This window comes from Brassica oleracea, chromosome C3, assembly GCF_000695525.1.
Source record: "Brassica oleracea var. oleracea cultivar TO1000 chromosome C3, BOL, whole genome shotgun sequence".
NCBI classification, from domain to species: domain Eukaryota; kingdom Viridiplantae; phylum Streptophyta; class Magnoliopsida; order Brassicales; family Brassicaceae; genus Brassica; species Brassica oleracea.
In genome coordinates, this window is record NC_027750.1 from 641937 (window position 1) to 667010 (window position 25074).

General features: G+C 36.2%; 9 protein-coding genes across 11 annotated transcripts in view; 2 read left to right on the plus strand and 7 right to left on the minus strand.

The window, feature by feature from the left end:
* Nucleotides 1-1557: 1557 nt before the first annotated feature.
* On the minus strand, nucleotides 1558-2010 carry LOC106329599 (MATH domain and coiled-coil domain-containing protein At2g42470). The gene has a single exon (XM_013768289.1). It carries the CDS (start codon nucleotides 2008-2010, stop codon nucleotides 1558-1560), a length of 453 nt encoding a protein of 150 aa, XP_013623743.1.
* A 353-nt stretch (nucleotides 2011-2363) lies between these two features.
* On the minus strand, nucleotides 2364-2789 carry LOC106329600 (MATH domain and coiled-coil domain-containing protein At2g42465-like). Its single transcript, XM_013768290.1, has one exon. The coding sequence runs from the start codon at nucleotides 2787-2789 to the stop codon at nucleotides 2364-2366; it is 426 nt and encodes a 141-aa protein (XP_013623744.1).
* A 274-nt stretch (nucleotides 2790-3063) lies between these two features.
* LOC106335482 (purine-uracil permease NCS1) lies at nucleotides 3064-5150 on the minus strand. The gene has a single exon (XM_013774014.1). It carries the CDS (start codon nucleotides 4993-4995, stop codon nucleotides 3250-3252), a length of 1746 nt encoding a protein of 581 aa, XP_013629468.1. The 5' UTR covers nucleotides 4996-5150; the 3' UTR covers nucleotides 3064-3249.
* On the minus strand, nucleotides 5075-7055 carry LOC106335483 (dnaJ homolog subfamily C member 28). Of its 2 annotated transcripts, XM_013774016.1 has the most exons (4): nucleotides 6761-7055; nucleotides 5693-6023; nucleotides 5504-5609; nucleotides 5075-5164 (listed from the first exon to the last, which is right to left on the minus strand). In XM_013774016.1, the coding sequence occupies exons 1-3, from the start codon at nucleotides 7009-7011 to the stop codon at nucleotides 5523-5525; spliced, it is 669 nt and encodes a 222-aa protein (XP_013629470.1). In that variant the 5' UTR covers nucleotides 7012-7055; the 3' UTR covers nucleotides 5075-5164; nucleotides 5504-5522. The 2 variants fall into 2 exon arrangements, with proteins under 2 accessions (XP_013629470.1, XP_013629469.1); XM_013774015.1 differs by lacking the exon at nucleotides 5075-5164 and having other exon boundaries at nucleotides 5324-5609.
* A 6094-nt stretch (nucleotides 7056-13149) lies between these two features.
* On the plus strand, nucleotides 13150-17242 carry LOC106332924 (solute carrier family 40 member 2). Of its 2 annotated transcripts, none has more exons than XM_013771409.1 (8): nucleotides 13150-13329; nucleotides 14797-14968; nucleotides 15067-15414; nucleotides 15497-15955; nucleotides 16028-16199; nucleotides 16597-16734; nucleotides 16829-16939; nucleotides 17041-17242. In XM_013771409.1, the coding sequence occupies exons 2-8, from the start codon at nucleotides 14841-14843 to the stop codon at nucleotides 17191-17193; spliced, it is 1509 nt and encodes a 502-aa protein (XP_013626863.1). In that variant the 5' UTR covers nucleotides 13150-13329; nucleotides 14797-14840; the 3' UTR covers nucleotides 17194-17242. The 2 variants fall into 2 exon arrangements, with proteins under 2 accessions (XP_013626863.1, XP_013626864.1); XM_013771410.1 differs by having other exon boundaries at nucleotides 13150-13334; nucleotides 17041-17193.
* Nucleotides 17243-17667: 425 nt separating this feature from the next.
* Nucleotides 17668-18935, minus strand: LOC106334344 (polyadenylate-binding protein 7). The gene is made up of 2 exons (XM_013772645.1): nucleotides 18692-18935; nucleotides 17668-17737 (listed from the first exon to the last, which is right to left on the minus strand). Exons 1-2 carry the CDS (start codon nucleotides 18933-18935, stop codon nucleotides 17679-17681), a joined length of 303 nt encoding a protein of 100 aa, XP_013628099.1. The 3' UTR covers nucleotides 17668-17678.
* An 815-nt stretch (nucleotides 18936-19750) lies between these two features.
* LOC106329602 lies at nucleotides 19751-20167 on the minus strand. Its single transcript, XM_013768291.1, has one exon. The coding sequence runs from the start codon at nucleotides 20165-20167 to the stop codon at nucleotides 19751-19753; it is 417 nt and encodes a 138-aa protein (XP_013623745.1).
* Nucleotides 20168-21319: 1152 nt separating this feature from the next.
* On the minus strand, nucleotides 21320-21841 carry LOC106329603. Its single transcript, XM_013768292.1, has one exon. It carries the CDS (start codon nucleotides 21782-21784, stop codon nucleotides 21320-21322), a length of 465 nt encoding a protein of 154 aa, XP_013623746.1. The 5' UTR covers nucleotides 21785-21841.
* Nucleotides 21842-23520: 1679 nt separating this feature from the next.
* The window catches only part of LOC106335273 (GDSL esterase/lipase At5g03610), a 10946-nt gene continuing 9392 nt past the window's right edge, over nucleotides 23521-25074 (plus strand). Inside the window, exons 1-2 of the mRNA XM_013773750.1 lie at nucleotides 23521-23677; nucleotides 23781-23990. Coding sequence (XP_013629204.1) covers nucleotides 23614-23677; nucleotides 23781-23990 — 274 coding nt within the window. The 5' untranslated portion in view covers nucleotides 23521-23613. The remainder of the gene's footprint in view (nucleotides 23678-23780; nucleotides 23991-25074) is intronic.

Sequence of the window (25074 nt, forward strand, 5' to 3'; positions counted from 1 at the left end):
CTCGATCGAAATGTATATTAAAAATAATGAGGGTTTGGTGTCTAAACACATGTTTGGTAATGGCATATCATTTTGTTAAGTTTGCTAATGGCATATTCCTCTTAGAAGATCCAAATTCTCCCAACATCTTTACATGGACTTCACCATTTCCATCATCTCCTTCCACTTCGTTCCCTTGTTAATAATTTTTATTTCTTTCGATGTCATCTTTACACCAATGACAATTCTTGCTTTTATTCCCTTTGCACCGATAATGTATACATTTTCTTTATATATTTTCAATACTTTGTTTTATACACACTTTAATAACTCATGTATATAGATTCAAACATTTTGAACTCATATACAGTTCTACATACAAATGCATTATTCATTAACAGTTTTAATGTCGATCTACCATATAATTTGTTTTCACTTTAAGATACGTTTTAAAAGATAATATATTATCAACAGACATGTGATACAGTAGTTACACCTGAGCTAATTAATAATTACATTAAAAAAATTATATAGAAAAAGTGAAAAGAACAATATGGCTTATGTAATGGGTGTTTTTCAGTTTCTTTTTTAATGCGTTTCCAAGACCAAATACAGCTGAGAGAAGCCATAAGAACTCTAACAACAGCCATAAAGGGTTGAAACTCTCTTTTGCACAACACCAAAACACACAATATATGGCCATCCCCTAAAGAAAGTGAAGATGAAGAACCCCCAGATTGGATCAGCAGATCTCACCATAGAGGGTTTTGAGAGGTTTAGATTCTCTTTAGGGGATGGCCAAAACACAAGAGTACTCACAAAAGGTAAGAAGAATGAAGAGATCTCTTGTATATTATGATTATGAATTAAGTGAATGATCATCATATCATTATGATGAGGATTGTGTGTGGATTGGAGCGATGAAGATTGCATGAAGGTTGATGAAGACAAGTGTGATTTGTCTATTGTTATCCCTCCGTTAGGGCAACTTAATTCGATCCTTTGGCAAGCTTCGGTTCCCCTCGGAATCAGCAGATTATTATCATTGTTACTATACTATCTTACTCTCTCTTTTGCCGGGCTTTTGCCTATGTCTAGCCTTGTTTCATTTGTTTCCGGTTAGGTTTGGTTTAGTGTCTTTAATTTCTTTCTGTTTGTGTTGAATGTGTGTTTAGTCTTGTAATCCTGTGAAATGCACCATTCATTCATGTGAGTTCCTCATATGATTCAATACTAATATGTGTGTGAAGAATAAATCAAACTCCACTTCTATCTGTTTCTGTTCATGTGTCTTTGGACAATTTCTTTAGCAATCTACATCACACTTAGCACATTAACCTATTAGTGGTCCACTTCATCTTAAATTAAAATCCAGTAAATTTCAAGCCATCCATGAAGAAACCCAAGAGACCCTAATTAAACCGTGTCTGGCAAGGTAGGATTTAGATATAAATCATATCATCTTACACTATTAATAGGGTTGGATAGATTCAAATAAAATCTAGGGATATATTTGAGAAAAGAAACATGAAAAATAGATATGAAAAAAACTAAAAAATCAAACAAATTAAAATTAACTTAAGGAGAAATAGGTATCTCTGTCTTGGTGATCCAAGATGGTTGCTTCTTCAACTTGACCTTCTCCTCTGACATGGTTAGCTTAAGTTTTTCGAGCTCTTCTTCCAGTTCCCGAATCCGATCTTCAGAAGTCTTCTTCTCCAAGGTCACCTTCTCAAGCTTTGAAGCCAACCATTCCACACTAAAACCAGCTTGTGTCACATCAGACAACTCCTGGGAAGCTTTGCTCAATTCATCTTCTGTGAGATCACTCAGAGGTTTGTGGTAAAGTCTCTTGATGACGCTGAATAGAAGGTTCATGTATCTTGTCCTGAGCACATCGTCTTGCAATTTAACATTAGCTGAAGTATTTGGGTATGTCTGAAAAATCCAGTTTGCTAACTTCACCTTCGAAGAAGCAATGATGAAGCCATGTGCAGTTACCTTTCTTTGTCTCTGTAATTGGTTCCCCATCACTTGAGAAATCGATTGGTAAAATTGTCAGGAAAAGTTTTACACTACTCGTTGCTTCAAGATAGCTATGTAACCAAATATTCTCTTTGTTATATATTAATGTTTACGCATATATAGGTAGGAAAATAAATTTAAATTAGTTTGCAAATTCAAGATAAATTCGGAATCAAATTAGTGAATTATATTGATTTTTAAAAATATATTTAGAAATTAAAAAAAAAACATGATAACTATAACAAACCAAAAAACGGAAATCTTATCCTAATATTTACAAAAAAAAAAAATTAAAACAAGAATCTAAATCGAAATTGCATATAGGAGATTGCAACAAGAAATAATGAGAAACTAAATAACTATAGCTTCTTCAACTTGGCCTCTTCGTATTTCAGCATATCTTTGAGATAGGAAACCATCTGCTCCTGTTTTTTGACCTCTTCCTTGAGTTTTACAATCCTTGCTTCACAAGCATTCAAAGAAACATCATCAAACTTTGCCCTTAACCATTCCACCTTAAAACCTGCGCGTTTCAAATAAGACAAATTATCTGATACATGGCGTAGCTGAGCCTCAGATATGTCACACGACTTCTTGTAGGAAAGTGTCTCGAAGATATCAAGGAGAACGTTCATGTCTTTCGTCCTAAGCGCTAGGTCTTGCGACTGAACATGCACTGCAGTTTCCGGATAATGCGTAAAAATCCACTTGGCTAGAGTCGTCTGTGAAGGATCAACGATGAAGCCATTAATCACTTCTTTCTCATGTCTATGCAAGTGCTTCATCAAAACTGTAGAACTAGAAGAACTCCCTTCCTCTAATTTTCTCTTTTTGAATTGATATGCTCCCCACAGTCAATTCTCAGAAGTTTTTTTCTAATTATTGCTTCATCATAGCTATAACTCTTCTCTTTATATAGGCAGCAAAAAGGAAAATTGATATTTAACAATTTATCTTTCGCCTTTGGATTCGATTTTTTTTTTCTACTTTTCCTTTATATTACACATCATTAACAGAGGCTATAGCAATTAAAAAAAAATCCAATAGGCCAATGTGATGGATCATTATTAACAAAACGTTATATTATTCAGCAAAGTATATGAAAAACGAAAACAATTGATATGAACTAAAAAAATAGAAAAATAAAAAAACAAGAATCCTTTATTTTTCTTTTGTTCTTCTGTTTGATTGCACATCTGTGGATTTAAATTTGATTACTTACGAAACGAATTGAAAGCCAAATATTTACAAAAGTGGCTGTGAAGAGGAGCTCTGTTTCCTTCTCAGACGAGACATTAACATCCAATAGACAAATCCTGCGATGATGAAGCTGAAAAACAATGCATTGTCGTAAACAACCACGAACCCATTTGAGATCTTCGACAAACCTCCGACCTTGTGTAGAAAGCCAGGCACAACTGGGATGATTCCGGCGACCAAAGCCACCACAGCCGCCGCATTATATCCCTTGGAATAATAATATTCTCCGGAGGCACTCAAAGAGTACAAGTCTCCAACGTTCAGTTTCATCTTCTTGATCAGATAATAATCTGCAAGAACTATAGCACCAATAGGACCAAGAAGCGCAGAGTAACCGATGAGCCATGTGTAGACAAAGCTCTCACTCGACTTGAGCAATCTCCAAGGCTGACACACGATTCCAAGAACCGCGGTCAACAAGGCTCCTCTTCCGAACGTGAAAACTTTAGGGTTTAGGTTCACAAGGGCGTTTGCTGGTGCGACCACGTTTGCAGCTATGTTCGTGGTGATTGTGGCGAGGGAGATACCGAGGATAGCGAGTAGAGTTGTGGCTAGGCCTCCGATTTGACCGAGAAGCTGAATGGGATTGGAGATGACTCTTCCAAAGATGATGCTTGTGGAGGACGTAACAGCTAAACCAACGAACGTGAACAAACCCATGAAAACCGGAAGACCAACTTGACCGATGATTTGATCGGTTTGGGATTTCGCAAACCGGGAAAAGTCAGGGATGTTTAAAGCTAGCGTTGCCCAGAAGCTTATGTTTGCGGTTAGAGATGGGAAGAAGAGAGTCCAGAACTGTGAAGAGGTTAGCTTGGATGACAAGGAAAGCATGTGGCCGAACCCACCAGCTTTGACATAAGACCAGACAAGGAGACAAGAAGTGAGAGTGATCAGGACAGGAGCTGAGTACTTCTCTAGCTTTCTGATTCCGTCCATTCCTCTCCAGACGATACAAAGCTGAGCCAACCAGAAGACAATGAAACAAGAGAACTCAAGCGGAGAAGTGCCCAGCCAAGGCAGTGTATGAGACAGAGCCGAGTTCTTGATGTGAGACGGTAAGAGCAAGAAGATAGCTTCTCCTCCGATCCATGTCTCGATACCGTACCATCCGCAACCGACCAATGCTCTGAGTAGTGTCGGAATATGGGCTCCACGGATGCCGAAGGATGATCTAGCGAGGACGGGGAAAGATATTCCGTACATGGTGCCAGGCTGTGCGGTGAGAACCAGCGGCACGAGGAGAATTAGATTAGCAGCAACCACTGTGGCTATCCCTTGCCACCACGCCATGCCTAGGTCCACTAAGCTTCCAGCCAGATAGTAAGTAGGCACACCGACAACGAGACCGATCCATAAACTCGACATATCCAACCAAGAAAACGTTCTTTGGCTTGGTTTGGTCGGTTTCAAGTCGTCGTTCGTGAGGGTCGGGTCGAATTGTGATTCGTCGTAGCCAGAGTCACCGACTTCTGACCCTGTCATCGCCGAGAGTCTTGGGCGGATGACACCAGACCGGCTCAAACCAAAGTTGTTCACGGACCGGCTAGAACTCAAGTTCCATCCACAGTGTTTGAGACTTCTATGCTGTGCATCAGACGGAGCTGTATATGAGACATGGTGATGGGTTTTAGCTTTTGTGTGGAATCTTAAAGAAGAAAGTGAATGATGGTTGTGTTTGTGGGGATGAGGATGGAGATGGAGGCCAAGGCTAATGCAATTGGAGACCATTGAGCCTTCTCTCTCAGACAAAAGATAGAGAGAGAGAGATAAGAGAGGATATAATTGTGAGATGGAGAGTGTACCTTTGCTGTGCTAGTTAAGTCCTCTTGATAACATGTGGTTGGAGATGAACCACATGTGTTAGTGGTTGTCTTGTCACTCTCACATCTTATTTTTCCTTTTATTTTATACAATAAAAAACTAATAAAGATTCTATTTCCTTCACTCCAGCTAAAAGATTCCAACTCTCATATTACTCAATTCGTTGACTCTCATTGCTTAATCATTGAATCGAAATAATTATAAATAGATAACATGATTTGATCCCTAATGACTTCTTCCTAACCTATAATTTTCTTTGTATTACTTTGTGATGGATAACAACATACATGACAGTCTCACAACAACTCAAGCACTTCTGTTTCTTATTCTTCTTAACATAAGCTATAAGAGAGCCACACTGACTCGCATACATATACTAACAACTCAAAAACGAGTTCATAGAAGTGTGACCGACCTTTAGGTATCTGAAGATGTTATTCTTTCAGGTGATCAATCTCTTTCTCCCACTTCAATCCAAACATTTGACGGCCAAAAGGAACAATCAGATTGTACCTAAACACCTGCACAAAAACAAGAGCGCACACATAAGAAAATATATCACTATAGATCACAACAGGATTTTGATGCGTAGTTGAAGACTTGCCATGTTGTTGATTTGCTTCAGTTGTGTTTTCAGCAAATCTGATCGCTCTTCCCAACCCGATTGGTCATCCTCGAGTTTCATAGCCCATGCTTTCTTCAGTGAAACTCTCCATTCTTTTGCTTTGCTTCTTATGTCTTTGTTGAGCTCCACCCACTCGGGAGCAAACCCGTTCTTGTTAAGAATCCGGTACAATGTATCCTCCGCTGGGTCTGCGTGAGGATTTGTGTGGAGGTTCAAGGGTTTGCCCTTACCAGGTAAATTCTCAAACTGGCCTTCTTCCATTGAGTGCCATATCCTCTGCTCGACCACGTTGATTATGTCAGTCTCTGACCTGCAATATCATCCAATGTTAGTATCCATTAAAAGCAGCTCAAAGCAATAACATGTTCCACAAGAAGAAGAATCTCATCTGATGATAAAAGAACCATAAAGCAACAAAAAATTAACAATACAAAATAAACCGTTCCCAAGATGTTTTAGATTTTTTACTTATTCCACAAAGACAGATTTTCTATATGTTTAAGGTACATTTTTATACTTTAAGAAACATTAAATGAAAATATTTGAATTGATTAAATTTCATTGGTGAAAAGTGATTGGAAAATGTATAATAAAGTAGAAAAATAATTAAATTATAAACATTTATTGAATTATTAATAAGCGTGAACAATTTAGAAAATCTCACTTTCGGGAATTACTTTCGGGAACAGAGCGAGTATAATACAGAAATTACACAGAGGAAAAGATCAATAGAGAATTTTTTTTTTTTTTCTAGAGATGTTCTTCATCTTTTCTGTTACAAGATTTTCCTGTGAAAATTACTCAAATGGATTCTCTTATTCATTTTGAATTCTTCACACTTGAGTTGAGTTTGTTTGTTTCATGAAGAAATGATTCTCTTTGATTGTATCAACATATGGATTTACCTATCAAACTCTACAGCAAAGCCAAGGGAAGCCTATGAGCTCTCTACTAAATTATACTATTTATCTAATCGATTCCAAAGTCTTAAGCACTAGTGAAAGAGACGAACTACTAGCTTCATTGCTTGTAGAGGATTATTTTCACCTTACGAAATCGCGCCGCCCGCGTAGCTCCGGCGGCAGCTTCCGGTCATGGACAGCGTCGATCGCGGCGGAGAAACGGTCTGTAGTCTTCTTCTCCCGCCTCTTCGATCCCGCCGTCAGATCCTCCGGAGACGACCACCAGGAGGACGAGGACGAATAAGAGGCGAAATCAGATATCCGATTCACGATGGAGATCAACGACGGACGTGATGGGGATGACGCCACCGATGATCTCGCGAGGCGAACCGCCATGGCCTGAGCTCAGGGAAGAGGCTGGGACTTGTGGCTAAATGACAATTGTATCCCCGGAGAGTGATTATTAGGAAGAACAACAGATTTTAAAATACGCACCGTTTCGTGTCGGCACTACCTACTGTTGTTTACATCCCTTCAAAAACTACATGCCGTTTTTTAACTTTCAACATTTTCTCGTCCACTTTAAACTAGTCTACGTTGCAGTCTCAGACTCGCATCAGCCAACACGTATGAGACTGGAATTTATAAGTTATTCTCGCGAAACAACCGAATCAAATTTGATAAAACCGAAATTTTGTAAAAATGTGTTTTAGTAGAAACTGAATACTTTTTTTTTTTTTTGAATGAATGCAAATTTTATTCAATCGGAAAAAACCTGTGTTACATCAAGTGCTTCTAGAGTTTGCTTTATACAAAGTCAAAGTAATGAAACGATCTACATCTAGATCTTATAAGCTATGTATGAGGCCTTCTCGTCTCAAACCATCTACATAAGCCTTCCTCCAAATATCTCTGACATTTATCCTTCACAGCAAGTAACTTCAGTTTTATTATCTTATCCACAAACTTATAAAGTAAACCCTCATCCCTTGACTGCTCCCCATGGCGACGAGCATTTCTCTCCCGCCAGATACTATGAACCAGAACTTGAAAAGCATAGCAAAGCAGAAACCCCTCTGTAGTCTTTTGATGTTGTCTTGAAATAGCATCAATAATATCATTCCATTCATAAGTAAACTCACTTCCCATAATTCCTTCAGCTAACTCCCTCCAGATTTTCCTAGAATATCTACATCCAAAAAATAGATGTTGACAAGTCTCTACAGTCTCTGTACATAAAACACAAGTCTCATCAACTGCGTTATTCCAGAGCTTCATTCTATCACATGTTGGCAGTCTGCTTCTTATAGCCACCCAAACAACAAAGGAGAATTTAGGAGTAGACTGAGGAAACCATACCCCTTTGTTCCAATCACAAACCGGCTGAGCTTGACGCATAGATTGCCAAGTCTTTTTCGTTGAGAATTTGTTTGCAAAAGTATTTCCATTCTGCTTCCAGAGAGGGATATCGTCTTCTACACTTCTCCTATTTCGAACCTTCTCAATTTCTTCTTCCACCTCATTTAGTATACTCAGTCTGTGCCTTCGTCTACGATGTCCCGTTAAAACATCAGCAACATGTGAGTTCTCAGTAATACCCATAGCCAAATTCCCTCCTCTGTCCAATAAATCCTTCAAACATCCAAGTTGAGACCAAGAATCATACCAAAAAGATGTATGCTCCCCATTATTAACATCCATCTTTAGGTATTGCTTAGCATAATCCCTTAGCTTCAAAATTTTGTTCCACATCCAAGAGCCTGCAGCTGCATTTCTCATCGACCAGAAAGACGCCTTTCGAATCAAATAGCAGTGAATCCATTTGACCCATAAAGATGAACGACAAGCAAAGATCCTCCAGAGTAGCTTCAGACCAAGAACCAGATTGATTTCCTTAAGCGGTCGTAGCCCCAAACCCCCTTCACACTTCGGCAGACATACATCCTTCCAACTAACTTTGGCTTTGCTTGACTTTAAATCTGGACCAGACCAAAGGAAAGCAGAGCATAGGCTTTCAATCTCCTTTAGGCAACTACTAGGAAGACTAAAAGCCGATAACCAGAAATTAACCATGCTAGTAATCACTGAGCTGATGAGTTGAAGTCGACCTCCATACGATAGGAATCTACCCGTCCAAGACTTCATCCTCTTTCTGATTTTCTCCACCAAGGGCATATAATCAGTCACTGTCATTCTCCTAGTAAGCAAAGGTAGTCCAAGATATCTCACTGGAAGATTTCCAGTCGCAAAGGGAAAACAAGCAAGAATATCGCTCTCATGATCTACTGAAATCCCAGCCGTATATAAAGTAGATTTTTCAAGACTTATCTTTAGACCAGAGATTCTTGCAAAATCTTTAAAGATCATGAGAATACCTTCTACTGAGCGCTTTGTACCATCCGTAAAGACTAGCAAGTCATCAGCAAAGCACAGGTGTGTAAGCAAGATGTTCTGGCACCGAGGATGATAGCCAATAATCTTCTGCGCTGCAGCTTTGTCAAGTAAGTGAGACAAAATGTTCATACATATGACAAAGAGGTAGGGAGAAAGAGCACAACCCTGTCTCAGACCTCGCTTACTCTGGAAAAAACCCGCTAGCTCTCCATTTACTTGAACCGAGAAAGAAGGAGTGCATACACAAAGCTTAATCCAATGCACAAATTGCTCTGGCAAATTTAGAGCTCTCAACGTGTTCAACATAAAAGGCCAATGAACTGAGTCAAAAGCCTTTGCAATATCAATCTTCATGGCGCATCTAGGTGATATATCTTCATTATGATAATCCTTGACAATTTCAGTAGCAAGCAACAAATTCTCCACCAACAGTCTATCTCTTACAAACGCTGATTGATTTGGGGATATACATTGAGGAAGCGTACCTTTCAGCCGATTTGCAATGATCTTTGAGATTACTTTATAGAGAACGTTGCAGCAAGATATTGGTCTATAATCCCTCATCTCAACTGCAGCTTCTTTCTTCGGGATCAGAGCTAGGATGGTGGTGTTTAGACCTTTCGGAAGAAAACCCTTCGTAAAGAATGATTGCACCGCGACTGTGAAGTCATTGCCAATAATACTCCAAGATGCTTTAAAAAATTCTGACGTAAATCCATCAGGCCCCGGTGATTTATTACTCCGCATTTTGAACAACACTTCCTTGATCTCCTCACTTGTGACTGGTTTTATCAAGTGTGCCCTTTCACCCTCAGAACAGCGAAATGGTATAATCTGCTGCATCTCTTCTACTGAAATCCCCTGAGTCTCTACAGGTACATGGGATAAGAAGTCTTGAAAGAACCTCTCTGCTTCGGCTTTTATAGCCTCCTGTGATGTAGCAATAGTACCATTTGGACACTTGATTTCTCTAATTGTGTTCCTCATCTCTCTCACCCTAGCCGCATTATGAAAGACTTTATTGTTGCAATCCCCAACTGCAGCCAATGCATCTTAGAGCGTTGTTTAAGGACCTTTTCTTCAATTGCAGAAATTCTTTGCCAATGCTCTGCTGCCAACAACTCCGCTCTGATATTCTCTTGAGACGGATCATTGAATAATTTCTCTTGCTTCATACAAAGATCCTTATAGACTTCCTGAACTCTCATAGACAGTTTGCCTAATTTCTCTTTGCTCAGGTTCCGAATCAGAGGCTTCAGAGCTTTTAGATACTTTGAGAATCTGAAAAGAGCTGAAGTTGACTGAAATAGGGGTTGAGTATCCTTCCAATAATCTTTTATCAAAGTGAGGAACTCTGGCATATCTGCAACCACATTTGTAAATTTGAATGGCCTTCGTTTCCCAATTGCTTCCGCTTGTAAATGAAATCTTCCTCTGACGTGATCCGAACATCCCCCAGCTTCGAACACGCCATAAGCTTGGCTTCTCTGATTCATCCAAGTCTTATTTACTAAGATCCTATCCAGCTTTTTGCAGATTAGACCCTCATCTTGCTTATTACACCATGTAAATCTTGGTCCTTGATAACCCAAATCCATAAGTCTGCAATGCTGATAGACACTCTCAAAATCACGCATACCCGTCGTTATAGTCTGATAATTTGAATGCTCCTCTCCTTCTAAAATCTCGTTAAAATCACCCATTATTATCCACTGCTTATCTTTGAACATGGGAGAATCTTGATGAGCTTTCATATCATTCCATAGTCCTCTTCTACTCTCAGCAAGATTTTCCCCATAAACAAAGGAGCAAAGAAACTCTTCACTCTCCCCATCCAAAAGCACTGAGACAGTGATAATTTGATCAGACTTGAAAACTGGTGTCACTCTGACCTGCGGATTCCAAATGACCCAAATTCTACCCTTCCGACTATACTCATAATTGTTTAAGAAAGACCATCCAGGAACCACCATACTTACTATATCCATAGCCTTACTCTCCTTTACCCTCGTCTCCAATAAACATCCAAATAGCAACTCCTTACTTTGAATCCAACTTCGAACTACCTTGTGTTTTGAACTCCTATTAAAACCTCTCATGTTCCAGGAGAATCCTGTCATTGAGTAGGTTTGCGAGTACTTCTTTTACCCGGATTCCCAGGCATATGCTTTCCTCCTACCATAGGTTCAGGAATGATCTTATGGTGTGTTTTTGAGGCTCTTGGTATAGATGGTCTTACACCCACAATATCAGAGTAGCTTGGTTTTCGAAACTCCTTTTCTTCTCTAGCAATTACCATATCATCTTTCTCAGCATCCACTTCTCTAACCTCTGCACTATGCTCCTGCTTCTCCAATAATACATCCTTACACTCTACGTTCCTCTTTATTACTAGAGCTTCAGTTTTGCCTCCAGAATTCCCAATCTCATCATCCATTTTCTCTACAACCTCAGAATTCTCCACAACAACAGAACCTTCGTTTTCCATTTTATTTGCTTCAGTATCCTCCTCTATCCCATCCTTAGTTACCAATTCCCCATTATCATTTATCTCATTTAAAACTGAAAATCTTGACGGAGTCAAAATTTTGACTTGTCCAAACTTCAGAGGACTCTGATTCCTGCTAACTTTTCCTGGTGAAACATCAGACCATCCCTCAACTATTTGCCCTTCCTCAATCTCATTCAACTCCACCACATTACCATTAACTTCATTCTTCTTTTGTTCATCACTTGCCTTCTCTCTTTCATCCTTTGCTTTCTCCATGCCATCCCTCTGCTTTTCCATCTGATCTGCCAATCCTACACCATCCTTTTTATTCAGTATACAAGCTTTTTCTTCATGTCCCCACTTTCCACATGTATTACACCTTGCAGGGAGCCAGGGATAGATGAACTCCACCAAATGGGACTTCTCCTCTTTTGTGAAATTTATCTTCCTTGGCAGCTCCTTTGTCAAATCCGCATTGATAAAAATCTTTGCAAGTTTGAAATTGGAGCAAGAAGCCGTTTCAGGATGTAGTCGCACAGGAAACCCAGCTGCACTAACAATGAAACTAAGCCCCTGCCAAGAGTACATGTTCATAGGAACGTTTTTGAGATATACCCATAATGGAATAGACTTGACCTCAGGCTTCTCCTTCAACTCGTCAGGTGCCCATTTAGTGACAATGAGTGGAATATTTCCAATATTCCACATGCCTCTTCGTAGTATCCTCGCTCTCATCAACGGATCTGATACTCTAAATTTCATCGTCGTAGCGTCAATTTCATGAACATCAATCTGTTGTGATTTTCCCCCTTGCCAGATCTTGTTCACAATGGCATGAACTCGCGCAATATGAGGAGCCGTATCCAAAAATTTCCCAATCAAGTAGTCCTCCCAAAGATGATTTGCGTTATTAAGAATCTCATCCGGAATCTCCACAACTTTCTGCCCCTCTTGCTCAGTGATATCGAGCTCATACCTTTTCAGAACTTTCTTATCTTGTGCTACCTCCGCCCATGAAGATCCTTTCGAAGGTCCTCCTTTGCTCAATCCCTCTTTTGCAATCGCTTCAGTCACATGTATCACACTCTCCGTCTGCCCTCCCCGATCATCGTTATCCCCCCTCGGAGAAACCAGAGACGCCGGCGGCTCCGCCGGATCCATCGCGAGAAACCCTTAGAAATCACCTTTTTTATCGCCTTTTGAGTCGCCTTTCAAAACGGTGCGTTTCTCGTTCGTAGAAACTGAATACTTCAACAGACATCCTGTTAAGTTCTTCCAATTAGGTGACAAAATCGTACATTTTGCATTGTGTTAACTGTGACAGCGTAACGTGACGATCAGTTACAAAAGTACGTCCAAAACTTTGAGACTGTATTAAAAACATGATGCCATGCTACATGAGTTCATGTCTTAATATAATATATAAGATGTTTTCTTGTTCGTATATGCCTACAATATTTTCAGAAAATCGAGACATCATGAGAAGATAATGTTGAAATTTGTACATTGATAGAACAAATTATTTATTTATTTTTTGGTAGTCGATAGAACATATATATTATATCGTAACAAGTTGTATACTTATATATAAACTATGATTCTCACACGAAAAATGCCGTCTTATTTACTCAGTCGCTGTGCTGTCCGATATATTATTTAGTATTGATGATATAGATCGGATCATCGTTGAAGCCAAAAATCGAAGAAAATATTCGGAGTGGCTTAATAACACACAGGTGCCCTTAAAATTCTCTCCGTCTCGATCTGCTCTGACTTCCACGACTTTGATTTGGTGATTCGATCATTCATCCTCCAAGCTCGTGTGCCGGGTGAGGTTTTGTTTCTAACTTTCTAGCGTCCGTTGAAGATATTCGTTTTGTTTTCTTCTGATTGTTTAATGTTTTCATGGGGATGAATACCGTTGGAAGTCAAATAGTAGTAGTATTTAGATGGAACTATATCTTTTAGAAAAGTCGGACTTTTAGTTGGATTTTTTTTGATCTTTCAGAAAGTTTTGTTACTTCTTCTATAGACATCAGATGCAAAAGTGAGGAACTGTCATAGACCGGTTTACAAATTAAAATATGTTTTTTCGATGGATCAGACATTGTCATATGACAGATTCTTATCATCTTATTCTTAACGAGTAAATGCTTTCTTTAAAAATTAACGAAACGCACAACTTCCATATACTTTTATGCACTTAACTTAGGGTCAGACCGGTTTTTCCGGTACGATCCGCAAACGCAGCTTTTTGAAACAATCATACAAACCGCTCCGAACCTCTTAAAATCAAAAGCTGGTTTCAGCTAGCGTTTGCGGTTGCGGATGGAAAAATAAATATAAAATTATTTTCAAAAATATTTTAAAATTTTAAAATGGAAATATTATAAATAAAAATATATACATATTTTATATATTAATTAAAATTCACAAACAGTATCATAATTTGTTTTATAAAAAAGTTAAACTAACTATTTATTAGAATTTTTAAACATTTATATACACACATATATAAAGATATACACATATATACAATGAAATAAAATATTTTTTAAATTTTTTAATATAAATCTTCAAAACAAATTTTATTAAAATTATAACTTTCAACTAATTTTAAAATTTATAAATAAAAATTATTTTTTTATTAATCATATTATATTGATAATTATTATATTTTATTACAATAGTATTGTTTTTTATTTTTTATAATGTTATAATATGTTAATATGTGTAATTTATTATTAAACCGCTGCAATATCTTATAATCAACCAGTCACAAATATCCCACAAACGCAACAATTTTTAAACGTTGTATCAGTCTTACAAAACGCTTAATAACGCTTGAAACCGCAACCACCCGCATCCGCAAACTCTCGCAACCGCAACCGCAACCACTGCGTTTAAACCAGTCGGGCCTTAAATGGTGTTTGTCACTGGAAACTTTTATTTTTATTATTCGAATTACTTGAGATTTCTACTGAAATTTTTTTTTCCAATTTTTTAAAAAATAATAAGATGTTATATTTGTAAAAATCATATGATATGTTCAATGAGATGCATACGGATTATTGTAAAATAGCACGTCATATCATTATGTCAAACAGCATGTTATATTTACAAAATTATGTGAAACCTTGGTCATAGTTAGAATAATATTGTGCCGGTAATTTTATTCAGTTTTTATTTATTTATCCCCATCCATTGTTAAATAGTTACACCCTTTCAATAGAAAACCTAGCTAGCAACATACAATGAACACTGAATTGGCTTTGATCGATGTTTCTGAGTATCAGATTCAATTAAAATTCGGAGGTAATAATCAAATCATTCGGACGAAATGGAGGAGACAGAAACTAGGGTTTTCCTATCAAGCGAACAACATCAAGAAGAAGAAGAGCCACTGTTACCACGTTCCATGGTGATCTCTCTCTATCTCGGCTATTTTCTTGCTCGATGGGGTGCCAGGTCTCATCAAAATCTTCATATTAATTAATATGAAAACATGATTTCACAAGATTAATTTCTTTAAATTTTGTACAATATATATGAAACTGAAATTGCAGAACTTGGGAATTCTCTGTTGCTCTTTACATGATTTACCTCTGGCCAAACTCTCTGTTCCTCACTGCCATGTACGGTGCTGTAGAATCAGGCTCTACCGCCATTTTCGGTCCCATTGTAGGCCAAATGATAGATGGAATGAGCTACGTTAAAGTCCTTAGACTCTGGCTTGTTACTCAAAACCTCTCCTTCATTGTTGCTGGTGGTTCAGTCATTGCTTTGCTTCTAGTTCCTGATCTCAAGTCTCAAAACTTTCCGGTTTTCGCAACACTAGTCGTGTTGACAAACCTTTCTGGTGCCATTGGTGTACTCTCGACTCTTGCAGGCACCATTTTGATCGAACGAGACTGGTAAGTTTAGGTTTAGTTTTACTCCATAATGGTTATTTTTTAACTACAAGTTCATATGAGAGGTTTTTGATATATATTACAGGGTTGTGGTTATGTCGGAAGGTCATTCACCGGCTGTTTTAACAAGAATGAATTCTGTTATTAGAGGAATTGACTTGAGCTCAAAGCTACTGTCTCCGGTTATCACCGGTTTGATCATTAGCTTTGTCTCTCTAGAAGCATCAGCGGTCACGTTTGCGGCTTGGGCTACTATAACCGTGTGGATCGAATATTGGCTCTTTATATCTGTATATAACGGTGTTCCTGCGATATTACAAAGCGATGAGAGAAGGAGTTTAAGGTTGTCGTCTCAAACAGATACTGCATCTCAGTATTATGTTCCTCTTTTAACCGATGAGAACACACAAAGTAGAAGTGGAAACATGAGGATTATTGAGAGAATCTCTGAGTCTTCTTTTGTTAATGCGTGGAGGAATTATCTTAATCAAGATATTGTGCTTCCTGGAGTTGCTTTAGCTCTATTGTTCTTCACTGTCCTCAGGTTACCTTTTCATCTCTCTTTAGAGTGTTGGCTTTTGTTTTTTGCATAAATATAGTTATCTTTTTGAAATAGCTTTGGAACATTGATGACGGCAACGTTGGAGTGGAAAGGAATACCTACTTATATCATTGGTATAGGCAGAGGAATCAGCGCTGGTGTTGGACTAACTGCTACAGTCGTGTACCCTCTCTTGCTGTTCCGTCTCTCACCACTCAGAACTGGACTCTGGTCCTTCTGGTCTCAGGTACGTATATGACACTAATCTAATATTTGACAAAACATAAGTTAGAGAACTGCAGTGTCATTTGTGTAGTATGATGATAATCCTTGAATAAAACCAAATCTTCTTAAACATGGGAGAAAGAATTAACAAGTTATGAATATTTTGTCAAATTTTTTTTTAACAAGTTATATGTTATATTAATCAGTCAAAGCCTCCATAATATCATAAGCCTAACTAGATGATTACAAGAAAACCTAACTTACCAGAAACTTTTTAAAACCTATCCAACTAAAATCTGTAAAATAAAAATAGTACATATACAATCCTAAATATGTATAGTTCATCAGTACTTACTATACATGAATCGGTATTTGGTATATTTGAATTTGTAATCAAAGTTGGGTTCTTGTTTCTCTAGTGGACCTGTCTTTTGGTCTGTGTTGGATCGATTTGGGTTGAAAAGGAGAAAATAGCATCATACATGCTCATGGCTGGAGTTGCTGCTTCTAGGCTTGGCCTGTGGATGTTCGATCTAGCAGTAATCCAACAAATGCAGGTGCTAATTTAAAGCCAATAATGTTTTTGTTTTGTTTAATACTGCTTCAAAGTTATTTTGTTGCGTGTGTCATGCTTTGGTAACAATGCTTTAGGATCTTGTCCCGGAATCGGACCGTTGTGTGGTTGGTGGTGTACAGAACTCGTTGCAAGCGGCTCTCGACTTGATGGCTAATCTTTTAGGTATCATTGTATCTAATCCTAAGGTAAATTAACCAGTAACGTCTACATTATGAAGTTTATGACTTCTCTTTCATAATGTATGTTTTTGTTTTTTTTTATGTTTTGGTTGTGACTAATTTTTCAGGACTTCTGGATATTGACGTTGATCTCATTTGCTACGGTTTCGCTAGCCGGAGTTCTCTATACAGTTCATCTCTACCGTATCCGAAAACATATATTTCACTTGGAGAAGATTCCACTATTGAACAACTTTTTCATTCGTAATTATTCAACTTAATTCCTACTTTCTTCTCGTAATTATATGTAACTATGTAACGTTTAAAGAATATGGCACCATTTAAAATTTAAAATAAACATTTTATTACTCCACTTAGAGCAACATTATTGGTGGGATGAAGAGAGAGAAAGAGAATTCTTTATTTTATTTTTTTTTGGTTGTTGGAGAGTAAGAGACAGTCTTTAATTAGGGACTTTTCTCTTCTCTTTCTTCCTCGGTTCTCATCCCCCTCCTCTAAGGGATGCCTTAAAAGACTCCCAATAATATTGCTCTTAGACCTATATTCTAGTCAAATCAATAGCCAGAAAAATATGCCGACGCTTTTTGTAATCGAAAATTTACAATAACATAATAGAAATTTATTATTGCATAACTTTGTCACTAAAGTTACTAAACCATTTCTAGTTTAGTAATGGATTGAAACTTAATTATCTCATAGAACAATAGATTAATTAGGCTATTAGCCAATAACCCACGTATGATTATTATATGTATTCACCTTCGCTGACCTTCGGCGTCCTCTCAACGCATAGAATCTTCTGACCTACTCGTCACATTACCACAAAAAATATTAAACCTTAATGCAGTTAAATTATAAGCAATATTAGCTTTGATTAACATTTTTGGAAGAATATTCAGATACATTAGCTATCTTTGCCGTTTTGTTTTTTCCGGTGTCAAAGTTTATAAACTTCAAACTCAAAACTTATTTACCACGAGTAAGTTATGTATGTTTACTACATATCAGTAGGCCTGGGCGTTCGAGTACCCGTTGGCGTTCGGATCGGATTTTTCAGATTTTGGTTTTTTTATATAACACCTCATAGATCCCATTTTAGTAAATTTGCAAGTACGGGCCGGGTTCGGATATAATACATCGGGTTCAGATCGGTTTTGTATCACATCATAGAACCCATAAAGTAATCATATATCATTCGGATTCGAGTTCTTTTAGATCGGTTCGGATATACCCGAAATAAAATCTAAAATTTAAAAGTAAAACATAAGAAATATATTTATTTATTTATATATAATTAAGTATTTAAGGTAGTTATTTATATTTTAAATACTTATTGTTAGATAACATATCAAAATAAATATGAAATTGAATATTTGAAGTATATATTCATGTTTCATAAAATTATATTGTATATTATTTTGGACATTCGGATTGGTTTCTTCGGATATTTTTTCAGATTTTTCGGTTTTTCGGGTTACCCGTTCGGGTTCGGATATGTTTTGTACCACCTTACAAGATCCATTCGGATATTTTTTACATTTCGGACCGGATACGGATCGGGTTTTTCGGTTCGGGTTCGGTTTGGATTTCGGATTACGGATTTTATGCCCAGGCCTACGTATCAGTTTAAATTCTATCTTGTTTCAAACATACACCGTTGGGATCATGGTTCTTGTCATTAAATCCTGAAGGGACGTTTGAGACTATATAATAAATCTATGAAAATAAAATCAAAACAAGAACCTTCCATTGTTTTACCTATTAACCTTCCGTTCATGTGTTCAAAGGCTTGTTCAGCGCTATCACTGCTTTCAAACTCAATGAAAGCAAATCCTCGCGACTCTCCTCTGAAATCCTTTGCTCGAATCGATCTTATAATCTTTCCGAAACCCGAGAACATCTGAATCAACGCCTCATCAGAGACTTGTGGATCGAGATTTTCTAAATACAAACTCGTGAACTTGCTTGGAGGAGAAGATCCGTGACGATCCTGGTTGCTCATCTTTAGCTAGCTATGTTCAATACCTTCATAGTAGTAAATGTAATGTGTCTCCTTGTAACAAAAATAGAAAAGAACAGGTTTTCTATTAAAAAAAACAAAGATAGAAGAGAATATGTGTATTCATATACAGTCCGATATATTGACTAAAATGAGTGATTACAGATTTGACTATGACCCATTTTATTTTCAACTTCATAGTGCTAAATGTAATGTGTCTTTTTGTAACAAAAATAGAAAAGTATATTTGTATTCATATACAATCAAATTTATTAACCAAAAGTAGTGGTTACGGATTTGACCATTAGGAGAGACAACGAAGTACTCTAGATTTCAGTTTGCATTATAACCAAACCGAAATTAAAGTGAACCAAACAATCTTTGTTTGACATGCTTGACAAAAACAAAGCTAGAGAAGTACAAACTGCAAATTAAATCATATCGAACTATATTCAACAATAGTTTTGTTATCGCCTAACTGGAATTCACTTTAATTTAGGTTAGTACTTGTTATCAACTATATTAGTTTTTTTTTTTTTGAACTTTCTCTAAATTATTTTTTATAAGTTGAATTTGCATTGCGGTGTTTTGTATAAATTGCAAAAATGTCTTCAACGACGCGCATACAGTGGTACAGATTAACGTAAATCTAGTTGTCATATAGATTGCAATATTTTATTCAATATATCAATAGGTATTTTAGTATTCCAAGAAACGGAATTTATAAAAATGCACTTCAAACAAAGATCTTTTCACTTCATTTCAGAAAGTTACAACAATTTATTGAGAGAAATATTCAGATCAGTAAGGAGACGGTGTCATGTCAAGGGCATTGTAGGTACCCACTTATACTCTAACTTTGGATCGTCCTTACCATGGGTAAAGTAAATCCCATCATCTCTACAAAACCAAAAATTCTTCTTACCATAATGAAGTATGAGACCACCACCTTTATATGCCATGAACTTTGCATGAAATCTGAATTCAATTCCCTGCGCTAAATCACAATTTATCCTAGTTCCGAAGATACTGTCATAAAAACTGAAATCGTAGACTTCTCCAGACTTCAAAAGGTGGTAGCCTAGATCGTCTTCGTCTGATAAACAATGAATTTTAAGAACGTTGTTTCCAGCAAGAGAGTTTATAAAATGTACCGAATTTTTCATTTTGACCACGGCGTTACTCAATCCTAGGCACAATGCAATGAGAAACAGAGAACTATAGAGGTTATTCATCGCTTTGATCAATCAATGTGCTCTATATTTTGAGGGGTTATTATCTAAATAATAAAAGATCCTGGTTTATATAAAGGTGTGGATTTTTCTAAAATACATGTAGAATTTATTTTCTTTCAATATATACATATAACAATAACTGTATTCAAGAAAGTTTAGCAAAATAATTTTAATTAATAATGATGAATTGGTGATGGTCAAAGTAGTGACCTTTTGTGCGTCTTATAAATGGATGTAAGAAAAATAATTTCTAACAACTCTTAAATTACATTTACCGTGTTATTTTGTTTTCACTAAAACTGCTTTATTACAAAATGAAAAGAGATAAGATTGACCAGTTTATTATTTTATCATAGAATTGTGCTTATGTAAATTTTCCTTTTTGGTTAAATTATCTGGTTTAGTACGTACTAATGAAGTTAGCGTAATTGATCAGGGGTTTTATTTTTCTTAAACTATAAAATATATTTATACAAATAAAACTCGATGGTCTAATGGTAGGCGGACTACAGGGAAATCCGTATTTGAATCAATTTCATGACACTAAATATATGTGGCTATATAAATATCGGGTCGTGACTTTAGGCTTCATTCGAATATTCAGAGTAAAAATTCATCTATAAACTGCACCATTTCTTTGGGGATCAGTGTAAGCTTTTCTATGGGCTTAGGGATACTCCAAACAAAACAAAAATCACTAGTATTGAAGAAACGATTTAATAAACACGTTCGTCGGGACAATAATCTTCGAGGGCCAAACATAAAATTGCAAAATGTCTTCAAGCACGTGCATACAGATTAACGCAAGTCTAATTGTCATGCAAGCCTAGAAAATAATCATATATGATCAACTATCAACTATCAAGTCCTTGTTACAATACATAAATATATATATGTATATCAAATCTACTATGTATCATGTTGAATTCATTTGTCTATATCTTTTATATTAATTTGGATAGGGGGTAAAAAGTTGCGTTCTAAATATAGATTGCAATATTGTATTTAATATATTAATAGGCATCCATTCCAAGAACGGAATTCACAAAATTGCCCCCCCCCCCCCCCCCCTTTTTTTTTTTTTTTTGTGAAAAGACACAAAATTGCACTTAAAACAAAGAAGATCTTTGCACTTCAATTCGATTCAGTAAATCACAATAATTTATTGAGAGAAAGATTCATATCAGTAAGGAGACGATGCCATGTCAAGGGCATTGTAGGTACCCACTTATACTCTAACTTTGGATCGTCCTTACCATGGGTAAAGTAAATCCCATCATCTCTACAAAACCAAAAATTCATCTTACCATAATGACCTATGAGACCACCACCTTTATATGCCATGAACTTTGCATGAAATCTGAATTCAATTCCCTGCGCTACATCACAATTGATCCTGGTTCCCATGACACTGTCATAAAAACTAAACTCGTAGATTTCTCCTGGCTTCAAAAGGTGGTAGCCTAGATCGTCTTCGTCTGATATACAATGAATTTTAAGAACGTTGTTTCCACCAAGAGAGTTCATAAAATGTACCGAATTTTTCATTTTGACCACGGCGTTACTCAATCCTACGCACAATGCAATGATAAACAGAGAACAATAGAGGTTATTCATCGCTTTGATCAATCTATGGGCTCTATATTTTGAGGGGTGATATGCATCAAAATAATAAAAGATCATGGTTTATATAAAGGTGTAGATTGTTCTAATATACATATATAAAAAGATATACATATAACTGTGTGAAAGTTATTTTTCAAACAAAAAAGATATACATATAACAATAATTGTATTTATGAAGATTTCAGTAAAATCTTAATTAGTAATGATAAATTATCATCCTCTCACTTACTGAGATTCGAATCTGGCATATCTACTTTTAAAGTAAAGCGTTTATGTAATTTTAACAACCACGTGTAAAAATTCTTTTTTTTAAAGATATACATATAACAATAGTTGTATTTATGAAAAGTTCACTAAAATTTTAATTAAAACCATCTTCGATCTATTTATATTTTCAATTTTCAATTTTCTCTTAAAATTGATAAACATTATTATAAAGGTAAATTTATTTTAATATATACTTTTATAATAAAATTTCTCTATTTTAAGGAGAAAATATAGAAAAATACTATTTCGAATCTAAAATATAAAAAATAAAATAACATAACTCCGTATTTTCTTCTAAAATAGAAGAACTCTATTATAAAATTAAACATTGGAGCAACATTATCTATATAATAGAGATTTATCTTTTTGTTTTAATAATGATGAATTGGTGAAGGTCAAGTGACTTTTGGTGCGTCATTATGTAATTTCTTAAATTACTTTTGCCTTTTTTATAATATTTTTCACTAAAATTGATTTTATTGCAAAAATAAAAAGAGATAGGATTAAAAGTTTGTTTATTCTCTTTTTTGGGTTAAATTATTTAATTTTGTACTATGAAGAAGTTAGTTTGATTGATCAGCGGTTTCATTTTTTCTAAAATGTACAATCTGAAATAAATTATATATATATATAAACATTATATATATACAAATAAAACCTACTGGAATTTAAGAAATATACGAGGATTTAATAATCATGGGGCCAATAATTTCTAAGAGAATGACCGGGTGACTATGGTCAGGTGGCAAGGAGGCAGAGTTGGGACGCTAATACATTTTAGATTTGATCTATCTGCTGAGCGAAAATAAGTTACAATTATCCTAGTTACTTAACACAGAAATGAACATATGCTTTAGAGTCCATTTGAATGTCCGGAGAAAGTGTCTATTCGTGGACTACACCTTCCTTTGGAAAATTTGTTTGGGTTTCTCTATAGATCCGAGATACCCAGGTTAATTCAAAAACAAAATAATTTCTAAGGGCCAAACTTAACCAGTGATAATCAAGGGGATGTGCCAATATGTCATTGACGTGAAATAAAATTTAAAAGTCTTTATTTATGTATGCAATCATGTTTAAGTCCGTGTAAAAAGGTATTAACATAAAATTCTCGATGAATTAAAACATCATCAACTGTTGCACTTTTTGTTGTTGTTAAAGTAACATTATTTTCTAACTCTACTACTAATAAAGGTGGATCTGCCAAATTCGAATCTAAATTGGTGAGAAGATGAGATTTAAGCTCTTGTTTCTGATCCAAAGAGATTAGATGGTCACGTCAGCGGCAAAAAGAAAATTTGGTACTTGTCCAAACTATTATATTTCTTATGACAATTGCATAGTAAATCACATTCGGACACAACAAATATGATAAAGTTTGGCCAGGTCGTGGTCGCTTCACATCAACTAGAAAGGCTGAGTGGCTTACTATATAAACCACAAAGACATTAATTAGAATACTATCTAATTACTTTTCTCAAAAATTCTCTCTCTCTCTCCTCTCCCCTTCTCTTCTCTCTTTCTCACTGAAGAGAAGTCTTTTCTCTAAAAAAATGGACTCTTTGATCAAGCTCTTCGTATGCTTCTATGTATTTCTATTCACGTCTCTTCTCTTTGGTAAATAAATTTACACTCATCTTATAGCTCTTATTCCACAACGGATTGTTTGAGACCAACATGCCCCTAATATTTTAATTGTTTTTTTCTAATTTTTGTCCAGCGGAAATTAATGGAGTTGAAGGCTCCGACAAGAACCATCGCTTGTACGGATTCAGACCAACGAAGCTGTTTGTTTTCGGAGATTCTTATGCAGATACAGGGAACATTAAGAAGTCTCTCTCTAGTTCTTGGAAATTTCCTTATGGTATCACTTTCCCCGGTAAGCCCGCTGGTCGTTTTTCTGATGGCCGCGTCGCCACTGATTTTCTAGGTAAACTCTCCCTCTTGGCAATCCTTAAACTATTACGTACCATCTTTTGTTTTCATTATGTCGATTCTTTTACTGACCAAATCGAGTAAAGTCTGGCTGTAATCACTCAACCGTACTTATGTAACGCATTTTAAAGACTTTTTTTACTATTTGACTAACTCATGTAAAATTAATAACCAAGTAATAACATGAAAGTTACACATACAAATTAGTACTATTTATACGTGCGTAAATGATGACGCGTATTAAATAAGTTCAGGAAAACACTGATGGAAGACTGGTCTAGTGTCAGTCCAGTGCGCGAGCCACTTTGCTTTTTGCCATCTTCTTGTGGTGCTTTACTTTTTAAAGTGATAATTCACTCTTTTTCTGTTTTTTTTTGCTAAACTATTTTTACTCAACCAGCAAAAAAAGCTATTTTCATTTTCGTTGCTAGATATTAACGTTTTCCTTCCCACAAAATTTCTATATACAATAGTATAACTTACTGGGCTATTGTACTGTTTATTTTGAGATATTTTTCCTAATATGAACCATATATATTCCTACAGTACATGTGCTTGTGTCTTGATGAACATATTGTGAAGTAAATTAGGCATCATTTTTTTTTGCCAAAAAAAATTAGGCATCATATCAGCTTCTTTTTCTTGTGTTACATCTACTGAAATTTTAATTCATAGTTTGTTCCGGAAATATTGTGTATATGGCACTACAAGAAAACAGCAAAGATTCTGAGGGAAAAAATCGTCGGAATTTCGTCGGAATACCGTTATTCCGACGACATACCGACGAAACAAGTCGTCGGAAATAATTCCTCGGAATTTCGTCTTTCGTCGGAAATCCCTCGGAATTTTCCGACGGAATTCCGAGGAAACAAATTTCCGAGGAAATTCCGAGGACCATTATTTTGTCGGAAATGTCCTCGGAATATACCGAGGGAGAACTTCGTCGGAATTTTACGCGATCGATCGATGCGTTTTAGACATATATACATCGATCGATAGGAATATACCGACGGAACTGTTCCCTCGGATTATACCAAGGGACATCTTCCTCGGAATATTCCGAGGAACACGCTCCTCGG